The sequence below is a fragment of the Rana temporaria genome, chromosome 9 (genome assembly GCF_905171775.1).
Source record: "Rana temporaria chromosome 9, aRanTem1.1, whole genome shotgun sequence".
Classification (NCBI taxonomy): Eukaryota; Metazoa; Chordata; class Amphibia; order Anura; family Ranidae; genus Rana; species Rana temporaria.
Window position 1 is genome coordinate 115,898,414 of NC_053497.1, and position 23,074 is coordinate 115,921,487.

Below are 23,074 nucleotides of genomic sequence, written 5' to 3' on the forward strand. Positions count from 1 at the left end.
TTATGGGTTTTTTTTATGGGTTTTTTTTTTTTCTCCTTTTTTGGGTTTGTTCCTCTTTTGGGGGGGGGGGGGGGTTTCTTCTTCTTGGGTATTATGGGTATTATTGAAGACACAAGACAGAATAAGGGATTTAGCACAATACACAATATACATAGGGGGGAGGGAGAGAGAGGGTTTAGAGATGGATAGGGTTCCCTCCCTTTTTTTTTTTTTTTTTTATCGTTTTAAAATTTCCAGCTTAGTTTGTTAAACTGGTCATTAATGCACAAGGAGAGCACAAGTATTTTTGGGGCTACACTAAAGGGGGGAGTTGTTAGGGGGGGTGGGGGGGGGGGTGGGTACAGGACGATGACCAGGGAGGGAGGAGGGCGGGACCAGGGAGGGAAGGGAAGAATGGGGAAACATATTGTATATATTGTATAAACAGACTTAACATACCTTGGATCCCCCCTCCATAATATCAACCCGATTGACCCCTGATTATACTAGCAATCTAGTCGGGTAGGAAGTATGATAATGCAGGGTTTTGTATACCTGTCAACGATAGATTTTAAAGTGTATCAGTTGAAGTTGACAGAAAACGCAGGGCTTGAGCGGGAGGGGGTAGCAAGGCTCAGGATGGAAGGAGCCAAGGGGGGGGAGGGGGGTGGGGATTTAATAACAATTTTTTTGGGAGGGGGTTGGGGGGGGGGTTACTTGAGAGACATTGTAGGGCAAAGATTGACTTGTGAATACTTTAGGTGCCGGGGGGGGGGGGGGCCGTTGGGCCATCCCTCCTTTTTCTTTTTCTTTTTTTTTTTTTAAGGGGAAGGGAAGGAAGATTTTTTTATTTTTTTTCTTCCTTTCTCCTTCCTCCAGGGCCGCTCCCATCTATTTTTCCCTCTCCTCTTTTTATGGAGCAAGTTTTGATCCCTCGGGGAGTTTAGTCAACTAGTTTTTTTTCAGTGGTTGGAAGGAGCTGCGGGGGGGGGGGGGGGGGGGGGAGTTCCCTCACCGGGAAATGCGCGGGTGAAGTTCCCCTACTAGGTCAACACTCATAGGGTATAGCGAGTGTAAAAGCAGTGGCTTATAGATATCTCCGGAGGAAGGGGAGGGGGGTTTATGATCTCCTCCTCGCCGTTCGTTGATATCAAATAGAGTAGGGAAGGGGTGTTTTTTTTTTTTTTTTTTTGGTTTTTTGTTTTTTGTTTTATCTCTCTTTTTACTTTTTCTTTTTTCTTTTCCTCGCCCCCCTCGTCCCCCCCGCGGACTCCCAGGTTGTGACTTGATCCGTTTCCACGGGTACCTTACTGACTAGGAGATGGATTCCCTGGCAGTGATATCAATAAATGTCAAGGGTTTAAATATACCAGAAAAAAGGAAGATTTTGGTACAAGACTTGAAAAAAAGGGGAAGTAATATTGCTTTGATACAAGAGACCCATTTTAAAACGGGAGGGCCGTTCTATCTGGCAAGTGGAACGTTTCCATGGGTGTATCATGCGACGAACCCAGAGGCCAAAAGAGGAGGAGTTTCTATTTTGATCTCAAAAAACACCCCGTGGTTATTTACAGAATCACTGGTGGACCCAGGGGGGAAGTATTTAGTGTTGAAAGGGACTATAGCAGGCATGGTAACTACTCTGGCCACCTTCTATTCCCCTAATACACAACAAGATAGTTTCTTGAAAAAGTTCTTGGATGATCTGGCAGGTTTTCGGGAAGGTCAGTTGTTGATGGGAGGAGACCTGAATATGCCATTAGACCCAAAGGTAGATACATCAATTGGTGGATCCTCAGTCACGGGGGGTACTAGGAAACAAATTCAACATATGTTACAACAGGCGAGATTAATAGACGTATGGAGATTGATGCACCCCGGGGAACGAGACTACTCCTATTACTCTATCCCACATAAGAGTTATTCACGCATAGATTACTATTTTATTCCACACAACCAGTTACACTCGGTAAAAGAGGTTGGAATAGGGGAGATTACGTGGACAGATCACGCCCCAATTTCTTTGAGGTACGCGTTAGCAGACTCCCGGTCCCTGGGGCCTGGACCATGGAGATTGAACGAGAGTTTACTGCAGGTGGAGCCTATTTTAGAGGAGATACGGAGGGAAATAAAGTGGTATTTTGAGACTAATGAGACCTCGGATTGTAATCTGGGAGTGGTTTGGGAGGCCCACAAGGCGGTAATAAGGGGGGTCCTGATGAAGCATGGGGCAAGGATCAAGAGGGAAAGGGAACTAAAGGTAACAACCCTAATGACAGAAATTGTAGATCTGGAAACAAGACATAAACAGTACCCCACTCCAGAGTTAGAACGGGACTTACGGGCGGCTCGTAGACAGATTTCAGAAATACTTTTATATAGAGCTAAAAGGGCCATACAAAGTGGTAAAAGGCAGAACTACGAATTCGGGAATAAAAGTGGAAAACAACTGGCAAATTTACTAAAGGAACAACAGATTAAGACCTACATTCCAATGATTCAGGGGACAGGTGGAGAGAAAATGGTGTTACCTAAAGAAATTGCAGGGAGTTTTGGAGAATATTATAGTTCCCTATACAACCTACAAACAAATTCACAGGACCGGGTGGGAATGGATAACTATATAACCTCCTCGGGCATCCAGAGTTTAACGCCAGAAATGAGCCAAGAGATGGAAAAACCCATTACATTAGAGGAACTACAGGAGGCAGTGAAGAAGGGGAAAGGGGGGAAAGCACCCGGGCCGGACGGATATACCATCCAGTATTATAGAGCCTTTTTACCAGAGCTGGGCCCATATATGATAAAAATGTTTAATGATTTAGGGGAATCAGGCACTTTTCACCCCGACTCATTAAAAGCGGTAATAGTGGTTATTCCTAAAGAAGGAAAGGATCCCTCCCAAAGGGGGAGTTACAGACCGATCTCTTTGTTGAACGAAGATTTGAAGCTCTTTGCTAAGATCCTAGCAGGGAGGGTCCAACATAATGTACCAGGACTTGTCCATAAAGACCAGGTGGGATTTGTGCAGAAGCGGGAGGCCCGAGATAACACGGTTAAGACTATGAACCTGATCCATCTGGTTAGCGCTTCCCGAACCCCATGTGTCTTTGTAGGGACGGATGCAGAAAAAGCATTCGACCGGATAAATTGGCAATTTATGTTTGCAGTGCTGAGACACATGGGGTTCGGTAGAAAGATGTTGCAATGGATTGCAAGTAGCTACACACATCCAGAGGCGCAGGTTAGAGTAAATGGAGTTTTGTCGTCACCCTTTAAACTCTCTAATGGGACAAGGCAGGGATGTCCTCTCTCGCCGTTATTATTTGCTCTGACAGTGGAGCCCCTTCTGAGTAAAATACGGTTGAATAACGGTGTTAAAGGGGTGTCTTTGAGAGGTACAGAGTACAAATGTTCAGCATACGCAGATGACATGATGTTTAGTTTAACTAGCCCAATGGAATCCCTCCCCAATCTAATACAAGAACTGAGTGAGTATGGAGAGTGGTCAAATTTTAAGATCAACTATGATAAATCGGAGGCAATGGGAGTGGCGATCCCAGGGAGAGATTTAAAGTTATTGAAATTAAAGTACAGATTTAGATGGTCAGATACCTCCCTCACGTATTTGGGCACATCCATCCCGGCGGACCTAACACAAGTTTTTAAACTTAATTATGTACCTTTACTGTCTAAAATACGGGTCCTCCTGGATGGATGGCAGAGGGGGTTCCATTCATGGTTTGGGCGATCCAGTATCGTCAAAATGAGTGTGCTGCCCAAGTATCTGTACCTCTTTCAGACACTCCCGGTCGCAATACCGAAATCCTTTTTTAAGCAAACACAGTCCCTTATTAATAGATTTATTTGGGCGAATAAACGCCCAAGAATTAAGGCTCGGGTAATGTCATTAGCCAAACGGGATGGAGGAATAGCGGCCCCAGACATCTATAGATATTACCAGGCGGCGTTATTATGTCGACTTGTTGATTGGAGCAGACACGTAGGGGACAAGCTATGGCCAGGGTTGGAGCAAGATCAGTGCGACTGTATACTGCAGAGGGCAGCATGGTGTTACCAGGGGCTCCCAAATGATGTTAAGAAACATCCGTTGATAGGTCCCACCCTTCGGGTGGCTCATAAGCTATTTGCTAGAGGGATACTATCAACGGATGATTCACCACTTTTCCCAATCCTGGGAAACCCACAGTTTAAACCAGGCTGGATGAAAGGACCATTTAGTAAATTAATAGAGCAGGGGTGGTTCCAGGCTTCGCACTTCTTGAAGGAGGGGGCCTGGACTACTCGACAGGAGATGATATCGGGTGAGCTACCCTATCAACTCGATTTTTGGCGGTCTTTACAATTACAACATTATTTTAACACCTTGAAATCCCCAATTAGTTACGGGCGAACTTTGACAAGGTTTGAGAGGTACTGCAGCGGGGGAGGGACCCTACGGCACCCTTTATCGAGAATTAGAGAGTTACTGAACACCCCAACAGAGGAGTCTCAGATACCCTTCTTCCATAAATGGGAGCGTGAACTGGGGAGACCTTTTACAGATGAACAAAAGAACAAAATAATTCGGAATATTTTTGAAACATCTATGTGTGTAAAGACACAAGAGATGAATTATAAAGTCCTGTCACAGTGGTACCGGACACCGGAGGTATTGAACAAGTGCTATCCAGACATGGTAGATAGATGCTGGAGGTGTGGGAAGAGGGGAGGAACCCTAATGCATATTTTCTGGGCCTGCCCTAAGATTCTAAACTATTGGGGTAGGGTCCGGGAAATAACACAGAGATTTAGTGGGACGCAGCTACCAGACGAATGGTCTTTTTATCTGTTGCAAGATACAGAGATGTCAGCAAGACGATATAAGAGAACAATGACCTGCCACCTTTTAAATGCTGCCCGAGCATGCATACCAGGGACATGGAAGCAGACTTCCCCTCCAACTATAAGGATGTGGCTTAATAGAGTTGAAAATCTAAACAGAATGGAGGATTTGGTTTGGACCTCTAGGCAAAAACGGAGGGTATATTTAGAAACATGGGCAGAGTGGAACATATTTAGATATTCGGAGGAGGGAAAGGCCTTGATGGATGCGGATTGAGGGAGGGGTGGACGTGGGGGGACCTGTTGGGGGGAGGAATAATGAGCTTTTTTTTATTTTTATTTTTTTATTTTATTTTTCTCTCTCATTTTTTTTTTTTTTTTTTGGGGCTTGTTTGTTTAGTCGGGGGGGGGGGGGGGTTATAGGGGAGGTAAGGCAGGAGGAACAGATTAGTTGCCCCAAGCCCGACGGGATATGGATTTCCCGTCGGACAGGTGGCAAAAGGGAAGGAGGGCAAAATGGTATTAGGGGAGTGGACCAACAAAGTAGATCTGGGGTAGCATGGAAGGAACAAGTATAGGAAGAGAGATAATGTAACATATTATGAGCCTCTTTTCTTCCCCCAAAAGAGATCCACTTCCCCTTTACTTTTTGTTTTTATTTTTACTAAAGGAATTGTTATGAAGATAATACTGTTACTTATGTATTGACTGATTTAAACCAGAGGAATGCCTCCTAGGTTTCTGTATACTCTTGCTTTGCTAAAAAAAAAAAAAAAAAAAAAAAAAAAAAATTGAAGCATGCTTCAATTTTTTTTGGTCATTTTTCACAAGACATAAAACTACGTTTTCCCCCACACACGGTCATTTTAATTGACGTTTTTAAAAACGTCGTTTTTTTTCATCACATAAAGTGATGGTGTGTACGCAGCATGACAGCAGTGTGCAGCAGCACAGATGAGACCTCAATGACATGACACGTCCACTCCTGAGTCACAGTGACAGTCTCTCTCCAAGCCTAGTGGTCCCTCCAGTCTAAACAGCACTGACAGCCTGCCTTGCTCCCATGCCATCGACCCACACACAACGCTCTGGCCGCTATGCTTGGCTCCATTGCACCTTGACATCACAAGACATGCTCAGGCACCGCCTCCGCCAGAGCTGCCCGATCACACTGTAGCAAGCACTCGGATGGTCCCAGTTGGCTCCAGACCAAGCTGAGGGTCACAGACATATTTTTTACTGGCAACTTTTTACTTTTACTCGCATTTACTGGCAGAAGAAAATTGCCTGTTTTTTACTGGCTGCCAGTAAAAATACTGGCGGTTGGCAAAACTGGCAAGCACATATCAGAAATATGAAATGTTGGGTTTACATATTCATTAATTTTTCTATTCTGGCTTTGCATTGCACCTTTAACCTGAGAGGCACACATACAGTTGCCATAAAAAGTATGTGAACCCTTTTGGAATAATATGGATTTCTGCACAAATTGGTCATAAAATGGGATCTGATCTTCATCTAAGTCACAACAATAGACAATCACAGTCTGCTTAAACTAATAACACACAAATAATTAAATGTTATCATGTTTTTATTGAACACACCATGTAAACATTCACAGTGAAGGTGGAAAAAGTATGATAATCCTTGGATTTAATAACTGGTTGAACCTCCTTTGGCAGCAATAACTTTAACTTAACGTTTTCTGTAGTTGCATATCAGACATGCACAACAGTCAGGAGTAATTCTTGACCATTCCTCTTTACAGAACTGTTTCAGTTCAGCAATATTCTTGGGATGTCTGGTGTGAATCGCTTTCTTGAGGTCATGCCACAGCATCTTAATTGGGTTGAGGTCAGGACTCTCACTGGGCCACTGCAGAAGGCGTATTTACTTCTGTTTAAGCCATTATGTTGTTTATTTACTTTTATGCTTTGGGTCGTTGTCCTGTTGCAACACCCATCTTCACAGAGATGGCCTTAAAGGGTCACTAAAGGAAAAACATTTTTTAGCTAAATAGCTTCCTTTACCTTACTGCATTCCTGGATTCATGTCCTCATTGTTCGCTTTTGCTTTGATGTTGCTGTAATTCCTCTCTGTTCTGGACACTTCCTGGTTGTCTGTTTCCTGATAACCACAGTACTGGGAGATTTCTCACTGTGGTCACTAATCAAGGAGGTGTGATTACTGTGTGTCTAAAACTCCTCAGCACCAATCCAGTTTCGTTTTACAATCAATCACTGCCCTCTATTGGCTCTCTGGCTCTGTACATTCAGAGAACCAGGAAACAACAGCAAAAACAAAACTAAACTGCAGGCACATTATATGATTGGTTTTTATCTATTTGTAATCATTTTTAAAAGGAATCAGTTAACTATTATGTCTCTATACCCTGTAAACTGTCATTTCAGGAACAGATTTTTCCTTCGATGATGGCCCTGACGCAGCAAAGCAGCCCCAAACCATGATGCCCCCACCACCATACTTCACAGTTGGGATGAGGTTTTGATGTTGGTATGCCGTGCCTCTTTTTCTCCACACATAGTGTTGTGTGTTTCTTCCAAACAACTCAACTTTGGTTTCATCTGTCCACAGAATATTTTGCCAGTACTGCTGTGGAACATCCAGGTGCTCTTGTGCAAACTGTAAAGGTGCAGCAATGTTTTTTTTGGACAGCAGTGGTTTCCTCTGTGGTATCCTCCCATGAAATCCATTCTTGTTTAGTGTTTTTTACGTATCGTAGATTCGCTAACAGGGATATTAGCATATACCAGAGACTTTTGTAAGTCTTTAGCTGTCACTCTAGGATTCTTCTTTACCTCAATGAGCAGTCTGCGCTGTGCTCTTGCAGTCATCTTTACAGGACGTCCACTCCTAGGGAGAGTAGCAGCAGTGCTGAACTTTCTCCATTTATCGTGGACTTTTTAACAGCAATGCTTTTGGCGATATTTGTATAACCCTTTCCAGCTTTATGCAAGTCAAAATTTTTAATCGTAGGTCTTCTAAGAGCTCTTTTGTGCAAGGCATCATTCACATCAGGCAGTGCTTCTTGTGAAAAGCAAACCCAGAACTGGTGAGTGTTTTTTATAGGGCAACTGTAACCAACAACTCCAATCTCATCTCATTGATTGGACTCCAATTGACTGACACCTGACTCCAATTAGCTCTTGGAGATGTCATTAGTCTAGGGGTTCACATACTTTTTCCACCTGCACTGTGAATGTTTACATAGTGTGTTCAATAAAAAAAATGGTAACATTTAATTATTTGTGTGTTATTAGTATAATCAGAATGTTATTGTCTATTGTTGTGACTTAGATGAAGATCAGATCACATTTTATGACCAATTTGTGCAGAAATCCATATCATTCCAAAAGGGTTCACATACTTTTTGTGGCAACTGTATATTTCACTTTAAAAGAGGTACAGGAACCTCATAAATGACTATTGCCTTTGCAGCCTCAGTACTTTTCTAAGACCTCCTTGGGATCACTTCATATTTTATGTTTAGGCGCTATTAGTGAGTTCTTTCATTTATATCTCAACTTATGTTTGTGCCCCTCATCTGCCCTCTACCGCACATGTTTTTCACATTAGAGGGGCTGACCTTGTAAGAAGCTGCTTTGAGTTTGGCTTTACTAAAAGTGAAAGTACTTTGCCACAGGGTGCATGCAAGGTGTAACCGAGAACACAAACACGGTCTGGAAAAAGAGAAGAAATGTCAGCAAGCTTGACAGAGAGCAGTAATAAAACCAGCAGATGGAATTTTGTGCAGAGGATAGGAGACATTTAGCAAAAAGATGAGCAAGTGTAGAGCAGGGAAAGCAGAGTATTATTTGAGCAGGACTGTGCAGCCGTTACATGCTGAGAAGGTGTTTGAGTTGGCAAACATACAATATTGCTGGCTGTGTCCCAGAATGATATTGCTGCAGTCCAGATTTGATAAATTTGAAATGTAAATAAATGCCAAGAGCATGCAAAGTATTCATGTATAGACACTCCACTGCTGCCAATAAGGCAGCATGGTAGCGCAATACTACTTTTTGCCTTGCAGCGTTGGAGTTCTAGGTTTCAGCCTAGGTTCACACTGACAGCAGGAGTGAAATGTCAGTCCTGACTTCGGGGGCGATTTCAGAGACAACGCAGTACTACAGAAACTACTTTTGGGAATCGTGCGGCACCGCAAAGTCAGCATCGCACCAATTCGGGCAGTGCCATTGCCGACAATAGCCACCTATTTGGCATGCAATTTGACATATCAAATCGCTGCAATGTGAACCTGGGCTTAGTCCCACCAGGTGTTCAGATTCTATACAGATTGTTCTCTTGTTTCCTTTCAAAAGCCATAATCTCCAGCTAGTTTCTGACAAATCTGACCTTATGTGTGTGCTACAATGTCAGTGTAATATACTTACGCAAAATAATTTGTAATTTTTACAGCACAAGCCGATAACCTGCATAGATGTTAACCAGGTGATTTCAGCCCTGCACATTGTAGCCTCTTAGGCCTCATGCACGCAGACACCTAAAATCGTCATGTTTTAAGGCATTTAGGAGTTATTTCTTTACTGACGTAAATGCAGGCCTTTGTTTTTAATGGGCCTGTACACAGAGACATGTAAAACTTCCGTTGCGTGTGTAGCGGGCAGCTGTTTTCTTTGCTGACCCTGCTCTAAATTTAGAGGTTAGTCAGAGGGTTAGTTACCTATTTGTTTTCACTTTTGGACCTCTGTTCCAGCCGTGGCTGTACTGTAGTCAGTGGTCATCAACCCTGTCCTGCAGGGCCCACTAACAGGCCAGGTTTTATGTTAGTGGGCCCTGCAGGACAGGTGTAGGTGGGCCCTGCTGTAGGTGACCACTATTGTTGTCTGGGGTGTCAGTTCCACCCTTGGGTGGCAGCAGTCAGATCCAGGTGTGTTAGGTATTCTTTCTCAGCGGCCAATCAGTGGGGGTTGATCACCTCGCAGTACATGCTGGGGAGGATTATTTAAGGGACTGACGTCACGGGTTCTGGGTCGTCGTCCGCCCTGGGCATCCGTCCCACCACCCCTGTGTGTGGCCCTCCTGGATGGGGGTGCATGTACAGAGTTTCCTGGCTCCGGGTCTACGTTGGTCTGGAGTTGTGTCTTGCTGAGCAGGCCCGGTATCCAGACTGGGTTTGCATTGACAAAGTGGTCCTGCGCTATCCATCCTGGAGGGAAACCACCAATTGAAGTACCTGTCTGGAGAGCACCCAGCACGAGGCTGGTACACTCAGGGGAGGCCTGAACTTCAATAAAGGACACATTACTACTGAAAGGCTGAGCAGTGATCGCCCGTCAGTTTCCTGATTTCACAAGTAACCACTTTGAGAAGAGATCCGGGTGCTTAATCCTAAATTGAGACGATTCTGGATCGAACGTATCTTTACCTTTGGGAAGGTCAGTGGCAGAGACTGTACCAAGGTTCCGTGTAGCACCCTGGCTGCTAGGACTAGTGAGAGAGGCCTATCCAGGGGCACACTACTCACGCTGGCTAGAGTGGCGACGAGAGTTCATGTCTGGAAGCAGGAGTGCTTCCGATCAAGTTCTTCACCTGAACCCACTACCTATACCCTATTTCACCTCTTCAATCCATTGTTCGTTCTTTTACCACGTTTGGTAAACAAAGCAGAGCAAAAGGAACGCAATGTGTGGACATTGACCTTGTTTCAGCTCTCATCCAGTACCCTAGACAGCGAAGAAATAGAGGTAACATGCCACCCAAAACAAACCAACAGCTCCTTCGGGGGTAATGCTACAAATTACATAATTACAAAAATTTGCATTTCTGGACAGTATCGTATGCATGTACAACCAACCCGAGAAAAGCTAGAAGATTTTTTCTGTGCATGTAAATATGGCAGTACACATGTTGATTATCTGTATGTTTTTATGCTGAGTTTTCTGCTACAAATTGTATATCTATACTGGGGTAGATTCAGAGAGAATTTACGCCTGTGTATCTATAGATACGCCGCGTAAATTCAAATCTGCGCCGGCGTATCTTCTTTCTGTATTTAGAAAGCAAGATACGCCGACATTAGCCTAAGATACAACTGGCATAAGTCTCTGGCCGTCGTATCTTAGGGTGCATTCTCACGCTGGCCGCTAGGTGGCGCTCCCGTCGTTTTCGGCGTAGATTATGCAAATTACCTAGTTACGCCGTTTCACAAACGTACGTGCGCCCGGCGGTAGTTTTTGACATCGTTTGCGTAAGTCGTTTTCGGCGTAACGTTGCTCCTGCTATTAGGTGGCGCAGCCAATGTTAAGTATGGACGTCGTTCCCGCTTCGAAATTTGAATTGTTTGCGTCGTTTGCGTAAGTCGTTCGTGAATAGGGCTGGACGTAATTTACGTTCACGTCGAAACCAATGACGTCCTTGCGACGTCATTTGGAGCAATGCACACTGGGATATGTACACGGACGGCGCATGCGCCTTCGGAAATCACGTCAATCACGTTAGGTCATCACATATTAGCATAAAACACACCCCCCTTCCACATTTGAATTACGCGGGCTTACGCCGGCCCCATTTACGCTACGCCGCCGCAACTTACGGAGCAAGTGCTTTGTGAATACTGCACTTGCTCCTGTAACTTGCGTCGGCGTAGCGTAAATACAATACGCTGTGCCGCCGTAACTAGGCGAGCAGATACCTGAATCTGCCCCCCCTGTGTGTAAGTACCCACGTGTCTCTCAAGCCTCGTACACACGTACGGGATTCCCCGCGTTAGAAAGTCAGCCGGAAACCCAAGGGGAAAACCGAGAACCTGCTCAGTAACTTTTTCCCCCTACGCACGACCGGATTTCCCCGACAGGAAAACTGCCATGAGAGCTTTGGTTGGGAATCCCGGCCGTGTGTATGCTCCATCACAGTGTTTCCCATAGGAAAACTGCCGGGTTAAAAACCTTTGGGAAAACTGCGATGGAGCATACACACAGACGGTTTTCAAGCTCTCATGGTAGTTTTCCCGATGGGAAAACCGGTCGTGTGTACGAGGCTTCAAACAGAGAGGGAAGCAACACAGGATCATATAACAGGAGGCTACATCACTGCCTCCGTGTTCTTGTTGTAAGCGTGTCTGATAGATTGCTAATCAGCTATTAAGGTTTCCACATTCAGAGATGTAATTTTTCCAATGCTGAAATGTGAAGATTGTTGAGGGTATAGCTTGTGAATCAGAGAGCTGACACTCTACCTCAGCTGCCTCTAGGCACAGATCATCACCATAAATCTCCTCTAAGTACCCCAGCCGAGGGGCGGCATGCACCAGATTGAAGCAGGTCCTCCGCTGACAGGAGGAGGGAGGGGCTGCTATAAATTTTAGCTATCTTTGATGTTTTTTGTGATGAAAGATAGCAAATGTCAAAATGGGAAAACAAAATACATTAAAGTTTAGCCTGGAGTCAGGAAAGTGTGTTTATCTCTCTTTTTTTTTTTTTGTCTGCCAGTCCGGGGACCAGAAATCGCACCCTGGCGTCACTTGCTCATTTCTAATGTCTATTTTGTGTTCTGTGTACACTCTGACATCATCCCTATAGAATCCGCAGGTAGCCTTAGAAGTCTCCATCCACCCATTCCCTGCGGGGGGGGGGGGTAAAACTTCAAATATTGTTGTTTCTACTAGGTATTTGTGAAGAGCAGAGGAAGGTACTAAATAACAATTTGTTTTGTGAGCCTGGCCACACCTGCTGGGCTGGCCTTTGGTGTGTAGACTGTGAGTTTTCGGGAAAGGACAAGCCTTGGGACCTCCGTAGTCCCTGGATGCTTTTGGTCAGGGCGATGCTTGGGGTCGTTGTGTTGCAAACTACCATGAAACTTCTCCTGGTATTAAACTCCATCCACTTCTCTTCTATGAATGAGGTCAGTTCATATACCAATAACTATGTATTTTTTGTATTTATTTATATAATGTTTACTTATTCTACAGATTTTTTAATTATATATCAATCTCCCTATTGCTAAAGCCTAAAATGACACTAATCCTAAATTTATAAAAAAATAAAAAATTCCAGTATGTATTCTTAACCACAAAAAAGTACTTTCTATTGCCCGCAGATGCCTCCAAATCTCTAAATTCCCTTTTTATTTTTATTTTATTTACTTTTGCTGCTGTGATCCGACCTATGTTTCTTTTCCATGGTCCCACTGTATGTCGGAACATAGCAACCCTCTCTTGCTTGCTCCTGAGATGGACTATGGACTATGGAATTTGTAGTGTACATAGAGCAGTGCACATAACCTGAACTTCACTGCTTGTTCCAGGTGAGGTGAGAGGGAAAAGAAAAGGTTTGGTAGCTCACAGAGGGCATTACAAGGAGGCAGACAAACACAGTAAGAAGTGATTTAAAACAATAGGTTACAGGATCAATAAGTAGTAGAAGTGTATGTATTATTTTTGAAGAACGAGTATATTGTTTGATGGCACTTTATATACTATTGTCCCAAACAATACAAATTGTATTCTCCATACAAATATTATTTTTAGTATTATTATTTGTTTTTAAAGCATCTTAAACCTTTTGTAGCATTGTATACAGAGAGAATAGTGTATCATCAACCCAAGAAAAACTTTGGAAAGGGGCCTTACACCTTTGTGTGCTAATTGTAGAACTGGATAAAAAAAATGTAATATGATTATCTATTGGTCTAAAACAGGGAGTCTGCAAACTTTCTAAACAAAGGGTCAGTTTACTGTCCTTCAGACTTTAGGGGGGCCGGACTGTGGTCAGTGGGAATAAACAGTGCCCCACCATTGGTGTCAGTGGAGAGAATGGTGCCCCATCATTGGAGTCAGTGGAGGGAATGGTGCCCCATCATTGATGTCAGTGGAGGGAATGGTGCCCCATCATTGATGTCAGTGGGAGGAATAGTGCCTCAACATTGATAAATAGTGCCCCGTTGTTGGTGTCATTAGCATAAATTATACCCCATTGTTGGTGTCAGTCAGAGACATATTAACTTGCATCAGTGGGAGTAATAGCGTTTGCATCAGTAAGAGTCATAGTGCCTTAAGGGCCTGATAAAGGCAGGGAAAGGGCTGCATCTGCCCCAAGCCACAGTTTGGAGCTCTAAATTGTGAGTACAGAGATATGCCTCCTTGTAGAGAATTGCATTCCGCTGTGGACTGGGTCATTAGATAGCTCACTTAGGCCTGTTTCACACGGGCTTCCGCTTGTATAAAGCAGCGTGATCAGCAAGCTTTTATGAAACTTTCAGCAAGCTTTTGCCTTTTGCCTTTGAAGCACCCTTCAGCTCCTTTTTGGGAAGATGTTATACACAGATCTAAATGAGTGTGTTAATTATCATTTACTAGCAGCTTGTCTAAAGTGACAATCAGCACTCATATTAGGATCTGTGTTCAACACTTACAAACTGGTGCTGAATGGAACTTTAAAAGTGTAAACAAAGCTTGCTGAAGGCACTGAAAATGCTTCCTAAAAACTTGTTTTCACACTGTTCTTATACAAGCCCATGTGAAACAGGTCTTCAAACAAAGGATGAATTTCCCTGTATATGCTCTCCTGGTTTTCAGAAAAATTGTTAAACTGACAATACATATTACAATTTGATTGTACAAGCTCTGTGCAGCCTTACTTAGATTTACTTAAACCATATATGAAGGCCTACCTAAACAATTCATAAAATTTTCCATCAGGCAAGGCCTTGCACTTACAAAAAGATTGTAATATGTGTTGTCCACTTTGAAGGTAAAAATGTGTCTAGTGATATTTAATTTTGTCTAGAAAGGTTCTAAATTCAGAAAAGTGATAAGTCTCTGAGGCAATGTTTGCATAGTTCAGCATGGAAGAAAGTGTGTTTTGTGTTCCCAGGGAATCCCCTTTGATGAGAATTTCCCCCTTTGATGAGAATTGCTGCTGTTTCCTCTTGTATCAGTGCTGATTCCCAGTGTTGTCAGTTTTCCATATGGCCAGGACTGATAGCAGAGCTTGCATTATGTGACAGGCAGTTTGACATCCTGTGCTAATTTCTCTCTCCAGTCCATTCCAATACAAGTAATGAGAGCAGCTGTAAAACAAATAACTGTACAAAGCAGACCATGCGGTTCCAAAGAGAACTACAAGGCTCAGCCATACCTGCCAACTGTCTTTGGTCTGAAGTAGATGAACATTTCCCCTTGAAAAAATAAATAAAAAATTTGTTCTCCCACGTTAAAAATTAATTGGCAACAGCAACATTGTGATTTTGTTTGACCTCAACTGGGGAAAACATGATTTCCATGAAATCCCATAACTTAAGTAAACTTGATAAATCATTTTGTTCGAACACTTTTGCTATTTTTGGGTAGAATCAGGGGACCATTATCACCTAAATCTAAAATAGTGAAAATCTAAAATAGCGAAAACTAATAATGGGGACACCTGTTCGTGTGACATCTGCCAAAGGTGGGGTTTACCTTCACATTTATACAGAAATAAGACGTTATATTCTTTCCCAAACTAAAAAATATGGCATGGTTGGAGTTCCACTTCAAGACATTAAGCATAATTCTTGATAAGTTGATTGATATGGTTCCATGATGCTTTGCATAAACTTTAGTATTTCTCCCATCCAGGGTCTACAGACTAACACAACATGGAGGGAGTCGGAGGGACATGGGGTGGTCACTGAACAGACCCTGGATCCCAGTCTTCACAAATACCTCAATGAATTTGACTTAAGTACTTTGAAGGAAGAAAACTTTCTACCAGTGCCAGGCCAAGCATCTCACCCTGTACCAAGTGGGAAACCTACAAAGAAGGAAGATCAATACAAAAAACTGGACCCCACTGAGGAGAACATCACAACAGACAAAAAGGTGAAAACTCCTGCGACAACAGAACAACTGACCACTGACAAATACACAGGAGAAATAATAGACTTAACCAAAAATGTCACCAAACCCAGCCTATTGCCAACACCAAGTACTAACGTGTCTTCCACCCCAGTGTCAACAATTACGACCGTACTAGCACAGGAGAACCAAACTGACGCAATGTTAAAACCTACCTCATCCAAAGAAAGCTACCCAGTGGGGGGATCGGGAGATGCCGAACGCGTTACAGTTGACAACAAACCGATAAGTACAAAACCAAAGAAGACACCAGTCCGAGGGTATCCAGGACCTCGTGGCCGCCCTGTGAGTAATTCTGTTTAACTTGTAGGGTGACCACAATTTTTTTTCTTTTTTAAGAACAAAAATGTGAAATTGTTTTAGGGCGTAATTTTTATTTAGTTTTCGTTTTAAAGACCAACTCCATCTTTTTTGCCATTTTTACACCTATATTTAGCATGTCACATTGTACCAAGCCGCACCCTTTTATCCCATCCTCCCTAGCAGGATTGTGGGGTTCTTTTCAACAAAGGTTCCTGACCTTGTATACGTTTTTCGTGGTTGTGTACTTACACAGCCAAGTCATTCATTCACAGAGATCACCACAGAAGAGGCACCTGTAATTATCACTGGAACACAAGTGTTCACCGCATTTGTAGTCCATTGAAGTTTCCTGCAGCTCTGTAAATGAAGGTTCAGTTCAGACCAAAGAAAAAGGGGGTTCCCCTGAGTGGACTTTTAAGGCACTAATAGTATTCCAAAATATACAGGATATTGAGAGTAAAAAAATAGTTTTATTCACAATTGTACATATTTATCAAAAAAATGAAATATTGAATTAAAATATACAGTTCCAATGATTGTCACCATATAAGTAAATACATGAAGAACCTTCTTTACACCCGACACGTTTCAGGGTAACCTTCTTCAGGGGTGTGTAGAGAAGGACAATTAGTTCATGTATTATAAAGGATGATGAATATTTCATTGGATACGATTTTTTAAAATAATTGAAAATATAAACAACACGCTGGGTTCAATCAATGAGGTTGCCAGTCAAACAAGAAATGGGTATCAGGATATACAATTAATGCAAGTTTGAGACAAACATTTATAAGGAACAGGTGTTCATCCCGTTAGGGAGAAATTATTCCAAAGATCGAGAAGCCGGTGGATCAGCCAGAAGAGATATACTGGGACTGGGATGGAGGTCCCTGATTATATGAGATCCGCAACAGACCTAATAATGTCCACTTTCAAACAGTACACTGTATTATTGACAGGGTCAACCTCACAGCTTGACAATCCAGCAAAGGGTGCTGAACGGACCAGTTCAGTACGGACCAGCAGCTGAAAATAGAAACTGCAGGAACCTAGGCATTGCACTCCACTGATCTCAATTACAGCACCTTGCAGGCTCCTATGCATAAACAAAAATAAGTTTACATTTCTTCACTGCAAATATGGTTTGTGTTTATTTATTGCAAAAGGTGGACTTAGTCTTTAAAAAGTACGTGTAAAGATTTTTATACATATTTCTTTATTACATATGTTGTTATATTTGTGCTTAGAAAATATTTTTAAACAATTTTATTTTTTAATCAGGTATTGAATATTGTATACAAATAATTCAAATTCACATTTCTAGAAGGTAAAACACAAACTCATATGCGCACTTTGGCCGGGTGGGGAGAGAGCGGGCAATTATAATCTCTGTCATAAAAAGTTCATAACATAAAAGTTCATGAAATGCAAGTTCAGAAGCAACTGAAATCTCAGAGGGTAGGGTGCTGGTTGTGGATGGCTACAGGTTTGTGTACAAGCTAGATGGAACTCTGTGGAGATGCAGAACAGAAGGAGAGTGCAGCAACTAATGTGCCATTTATTTAAGGATAATAATAAAAAGATTTCAGCACATGTGGGAATTTTTATGGTGGTTCATCCACTCCTGGGGAGGACGAGCTGTGGTCAAGGGAAGGAGAGGCAACTGGTTCCGGCTGTGCTGGTGGTTCTCAGTGCTTCCAGGCACTCAAGTAGGCTCAGGCGCAGCCGCAGTAGATGCGGCCATATTAAGAATGGTATAAATAGGAAATCTAAGTGGCTGGCAGTGTCAGAGCGGTGCCTTGGTGATCGCCCACCGTTAACCAATTCCAAACGAATGTGCGCTGGGGTAGACATCAATACAGGGAATACACATAAAATACATGATGAGAACTAAATAAAACATGGTATCTGAGATGAACTACAACAAATCTAAAATTAAGTTCAAGACATCTAGAAACAATGCTAACCTATCAGCTGCTGTTTCAATTTTACAAATAAGCGATTTGTGTGTTTTAGGGTTGCCGAGGTCGGCCTGGACTTCCTGGTCCCAAAGGAGACAAGGTATGTATGTCTTCGTCAAACTTTTAGATGTAAATTAGTCTTTGATAATAGTCTTTGTACACAGTGGCATCCCTAGGGTTGGTGTCACCCGGTGTGATAAAACATGGGGGGTTATTTACAAAAGGCAAATCCACTTTGCACTACAAGTGCAACGTGCACTTGAAATTGCACTGAAAGTGCACTTGGAAGTGCAGTCGCTGTAGATCCGAGGGGGACATCCAAAGAAGATAAAAAACAGCATTTTAGCTTGAACATGATTGGATGATAAAATCAGCACAGCTCCCCCTCATTTCAGATCTACTCCCTCAGATTTACAGCGACTGCACTTCCAAGTGCACTTTCAGTGCAATTTCAAGTGCACTTTGCATTTGTAATTTGCACTTGCAGTGCAAAGTGGATTTGCCTTTCGTAAATAACCACCATGGTGTCACCCCCCCTCCACCAACTATAGTCGCACCCCAGTACAGACCCCCCTCCACTAAGTATAGACCCCCCTCCACTTTTGGACCCTCCTCTGTCAATGCAGACCCTCTACGAAATAGGAACCCTGGGGTCACTGTAAATTGCACACTAGAAAGCTAAAAACTGCTTTAGAAACACTGGACAAAAAACAATGTTTTAGCATTTTTTGCCGGGATTTAGCAGTGTTTAGCTTAATGTGTAAGCTACATTTAGTAGCTGTAGCGTTAAGGAGTGGGGCCGCCGGTGTCCTTAACAACTAGTAAATAGCTAGTTGTTAAGGAGTGGGCTGAGAAACCGGCCGCCACATCCTTAACAACGCATTAGTCATCAGCTGTCAGCAGGGTTCCCCGCTGACCGTTGTAAGAAAAAAACAAAACATTGCCGGTTTTCTGTTGAATAGTGCATATCATCTGACGTGACATCAACACTGCGCTTGCACAGATTGTCGAAGGCAGTATTCAACATTCAGCAAAGCTCTGCAGTAATTGACAGAACACCAGCTCTTCCTTGTCATGTCATCCCATTAATCAGGGGGACTGTGTGCCATGTACAGCCACCATGTTCGATCAGGAGCAGTGGTGGAATGGTTGGAACCTGTACTTTGCTGGCTGTGGCTTCCTCTGGGTCTACCATGTCGGGGTGTCCAGCTGCCTGCAGGAGAGAGCACACTATCTGATAACCAAGGCAACCATGATCTATAAGACATCTGCTGGGGCTCTGAATTCTGCCACCCTGGTGTGCAGATCATCAGAGGCATTATCTGACAATCTGCACTATTCAACAGAATACAAAAATGTGAAATAAAAACAGTGTGGGGGTCCCCGCCCAATCTATGCTAGGCTCACACCAACATTTAAAAAACAATGTTATGGGGTCCCCCAAAATCCATATCAGACCCTTATTCGAGCATGCAGCCTGGCAGGCCATGAAAGGAGGGGGACGAGCGAGTACCCCCCCTCCTTAACCATACCAGGCTACATGTTCTCAACATGGGCCTGCGATGGGGACAAGGGCCTCTTCCCCACAACCCTGGCCTGTGGTTGTAGGGGTCTGCGAGTGGTGGGTTTATCAAAATCTGGAAGCTACCCCTCTATGTGAATGTGTATGGGGTACATAGTTCACCAAAAAAGTGTAAAAATAAATAAAAACACAACATGTCCTTTATTATAAAAAAAAAAATTCCCGCTGTACATCCATCGTCAATCGTGACACCCACCACCACTAAAAAGACAAAATGAAGACTCCTGTGTATGACATGTCTTAAATAACTAAGGGGCAGTGGCACCGCCCCCTTGTGACGTCACCAACCGAGGGCATGCTGGGTCCATAGCGTCACAAGGGGGCAGTGCCAATCTGCCAGGTCACCAGGTGGCACCCTCCCATGTTGAGGGCATGTCGCCTGGTATGGTTCACGAGTCCAAGCGCCCCGCCCCTTTCCTGGCCTGCCAGGCTGCATGCTCAAATAAAAGTCTGGTATGGATTTTGGGGGAGACCCCACTCTTTTTTTTTTTTTTTCATTTTGGCATGGAGTTCCCCTTAAAATCTATACCAGACCCAAAGGGCCTGGTATGATGTTTTTTTCACATTTTTGTATTGCCGGCAATGTTGTTTTTTACATTCAACTGTTGGTGGCTGATAACTCATCTGATGACTCATCCGTTGTTAAAGATTCACAGCCCTCACTGTTTGTTAATGACACCGGTGACCCCAGCTTTAAGAAAAAAAAAACTCTGCTAAACGTTTAGGAGAGTTTAGTACAGTTTAGGAGCTGTCCGTGTTTTTTCTGCCAAAACACTGCAGCTCCAGTACGTGCTGGCAGAGGAATTTAGAGGCAGTTAAAAAAAACATCTAACGACTAAAACAGTAGCTGTAAAAAACACCCAGTGTGCATGAGATCTAAACCTAGACACATAGGGCCAGATTCACAGTCGAAATACGCCGGCGTATCTACTGATACTCCGGCGTATTTTCAAATTTGCCGCGTCGTAGCGTTGTTTTGAATCCTCAAAACAAGTTACGCGCGTTCGTCGCATTCGCTTACGTCATCACTAGTCGGCCTTTCCCGATGTAAAATTACGAGTGCTATTTAGGTGGTGTAAAATTAGACCATCCATGTTAAAGTATGGCCGTCATTCCCGCGTCGAATTTCAAATCGTTTTTTTTTTTCGTAAGACGTCCGGGAATAAGAAAGGACCTAACGCACGTCGCCGTTCAAAAAACACGTCAGGGCGCCGTAATTTTGCGCAAAGCACGGCGGAAAATTTCCTAACGGAACATGCGCAGAACGTTCGGCGCGGGAACGCGCCTAATTTAAATGGTAAACGCCCCATTTGAATTAGGCGGGCTTGCGCCGGACGGATTTACGTTACGCCGCCGCAAGTTTACAGGCAAGTGCTTTGTGAATCAAGCACTTGCGCTGAAAAGTTGCGGCGGTGTAACGTAAATGAGTTACGTTACGCCGCAGCGCAGGTACGTGAATCTGGCTTTCGAGGGACTGTCCCTGAGTTGGAGCAATGTCCCTCTGTCCCTCTTTCCTCCTCATTTGTCCCTCATTTTGGTCGGATCTACATATTGTATATAAAATGCACTTTTTTTCTTTCATCCAATTTCTAAATTGATGCATCTGTACATTTTAAAAGCCAATATAAAGGAATAGTAGTGGTAAAAAAAAGTCCTTGTGGATTTAATTAACCTTTTTTTTTTTTGTCAATTATCTTTTAAGGGTGTGTGGCAGGGGCTTGTCCTATGTCTATATACATGTGTTAGTAGGTGTCCCTCACTCCCATTTCAAAATGTTGGAAGTTATGTAGACATATCCTGATCAGTAGTTGGAAACATTTTTGTTTACTTTGAATGCACAGTGTATACCTCTAATAGCCATTTGTTTTCAGGGTGATCCAGGGCCATTAGGCCGAACGGGGATGACCGGCAATCCAGGACCCCGTGGACCTCCTGGGTTGCCTACAGTAATGATTTGGAGCAATTCTCCAGAGGACTGGGCAGCATTCTATGTAGGTTCTTTTAGTGTAAATTCAAGTCAACATGTTGTGATTTTATACATATTTTGTTTCTTTGTGTTCAGAAATTATTGGATTTAGGTAAATATAAAATATTGCAGTCGAAAATGTAAAGCTTAAAGGATCACTAAAGGACTTTTTTTTTTTAGCTAAATAGCTTCCTTTACCTTACTGCAGTACTGGTTTCATGTCCTCATTGTTCGTTTTTGCTTTGAAGTAGCTGTAATTCTGCTGTGATCTCCACACTTCCTGATTGTCTGGCTCCTTATGAAAAAACTCATGGGAGCTTCTCGCTGTGGTCCAAGCTGTGTGTCTAAAACTCCTCAGAACCAATCAGATTCATTTTAAAAACAAAACACTGCCCTGGATTTGTTTGTTTTTGTTCTGTGGGTCTCTTTACTTCACATAAACATGAAACCAGTTTAAAACCGAAAGTGAAACTAGAGGCACATTATATGATTGAATTTAATCTATTTTTAATCCTTTTTAAAAGGAATCAGTTAACTTTTATGTCTCTATACCCTGTAAACAGTCATTTCAGCAAAAAAATGTTTTCCTTTAGTGACCCTTTAAATTTCCAGTAAGTGGTTTTCTGGGCTTTTTTTCAGACTCTTTGGGGTTGATTTACTAAACTAAAGCAAAGTGCTGTGATCTCTGCGTGTGTACAGTGTATATATTTGTGTATATACAGTATACGTATCTATATATATATATATATAGATAGATATAAAACAACATTTACATGATTGGTTATACAGAGTGAACACAACTTCACTTTATTTATGTTTTTTGTGAAGCCTTTTTATTACAGTAAGCAGCAGCGCCATCTGGTGGCTATTTATCCTTCAACATGAAAAATGGCAGAAGTTAGCAAACATATTATAAATGGATATTAATCTAGTTATTAAATCATATAGTATATGCTATCGTTGTAGTGATTTTTTTATTTTTTTTAACATCCTTACAAGATAGTTTTTTTAAATGACTGGTAAAGCAATTGGATACATTTTTTTTTTTAGTAACACAAAAAAATGGGGGCAGAAAGATACCCTGAAACAAAACTACATGCCTCCCTATATCATAGGATTTTGAGGATATTCTTCTTTTAAGCTTCTTCATTGATTTGTAACTTAGTTTTGCAAAATGGATGGTGAAGAGCTGAATGGCTGACCCAAAATGCAACTCCTGGGAAATGAGCAGCATGGGTTTAAGGGAGAAAATGGTTCTAGATAAAGGAGCAGCATAAGAGAAGTTTTGGAAGCATGATTAATAAGTGTGTTTAATGGAGGAAGCGAGTTTAGGAGAAAGGAAGCGTTAAAAGGGAAGTCCTGTAGGAATAATTAATAGGTGGGTAAAAGGGAGGAAAAGAGCCCCAAATAAAGGCATCAGTACTAGAGAATCGCTGCAGAAATATCAATAGGTGGGTATAAAAGGAGGAATATACTTCTAGAGAAAGGTGGCAGCATGAGAGAAGCCCCGTAAGAAAGATTAATAAATAGGCATATAGGGGGAAGATTGTTCCAGAGAAAGG

At 42.7% G+C, this 23,074-nt stretch overlaps 1 protein-coding gene across 3 annotated transcripts in view; it reads left to right on the forward strand.

Moving 5' to 3' along the window:
- Positions 1 to 23,074, forward strand: part of LOC120913886 (collagen alpha-1(I) chain-like) — a 342,467-nt gene that overhangs the window by 189,677 nt on the left and 129,716 nt on the right. For 2 of the 3 annotated variants that reach the window (XR_005743585.1, XM_040324213.1), the window contains exons 7-9: positions 15,422 to 15,985; positions 18,020 to 18,064; positions 21,418 to 21,537. Coding sequence is in view for 2 of the 3 variants with exons in the window: in XM_040324213.1 (XP_040180147.1) it covers positions 15,422 to 15,985; positions 18,020 to 18,064; positions 21,418 to 21,537 (729 nt within the window). In the remaining variant the exon portion in view is untranslated. Of the gene's footprint in view, positions 1 to 12,595; positions 12,709 to 15,421; positions 15,986 to 18,019; positions 18,065 to 21,417; positions 21,538 to 23,074 lie in introns of those variants that run through there. The other variant, XM_040324214.1, reaches the window with a different exon arrangement.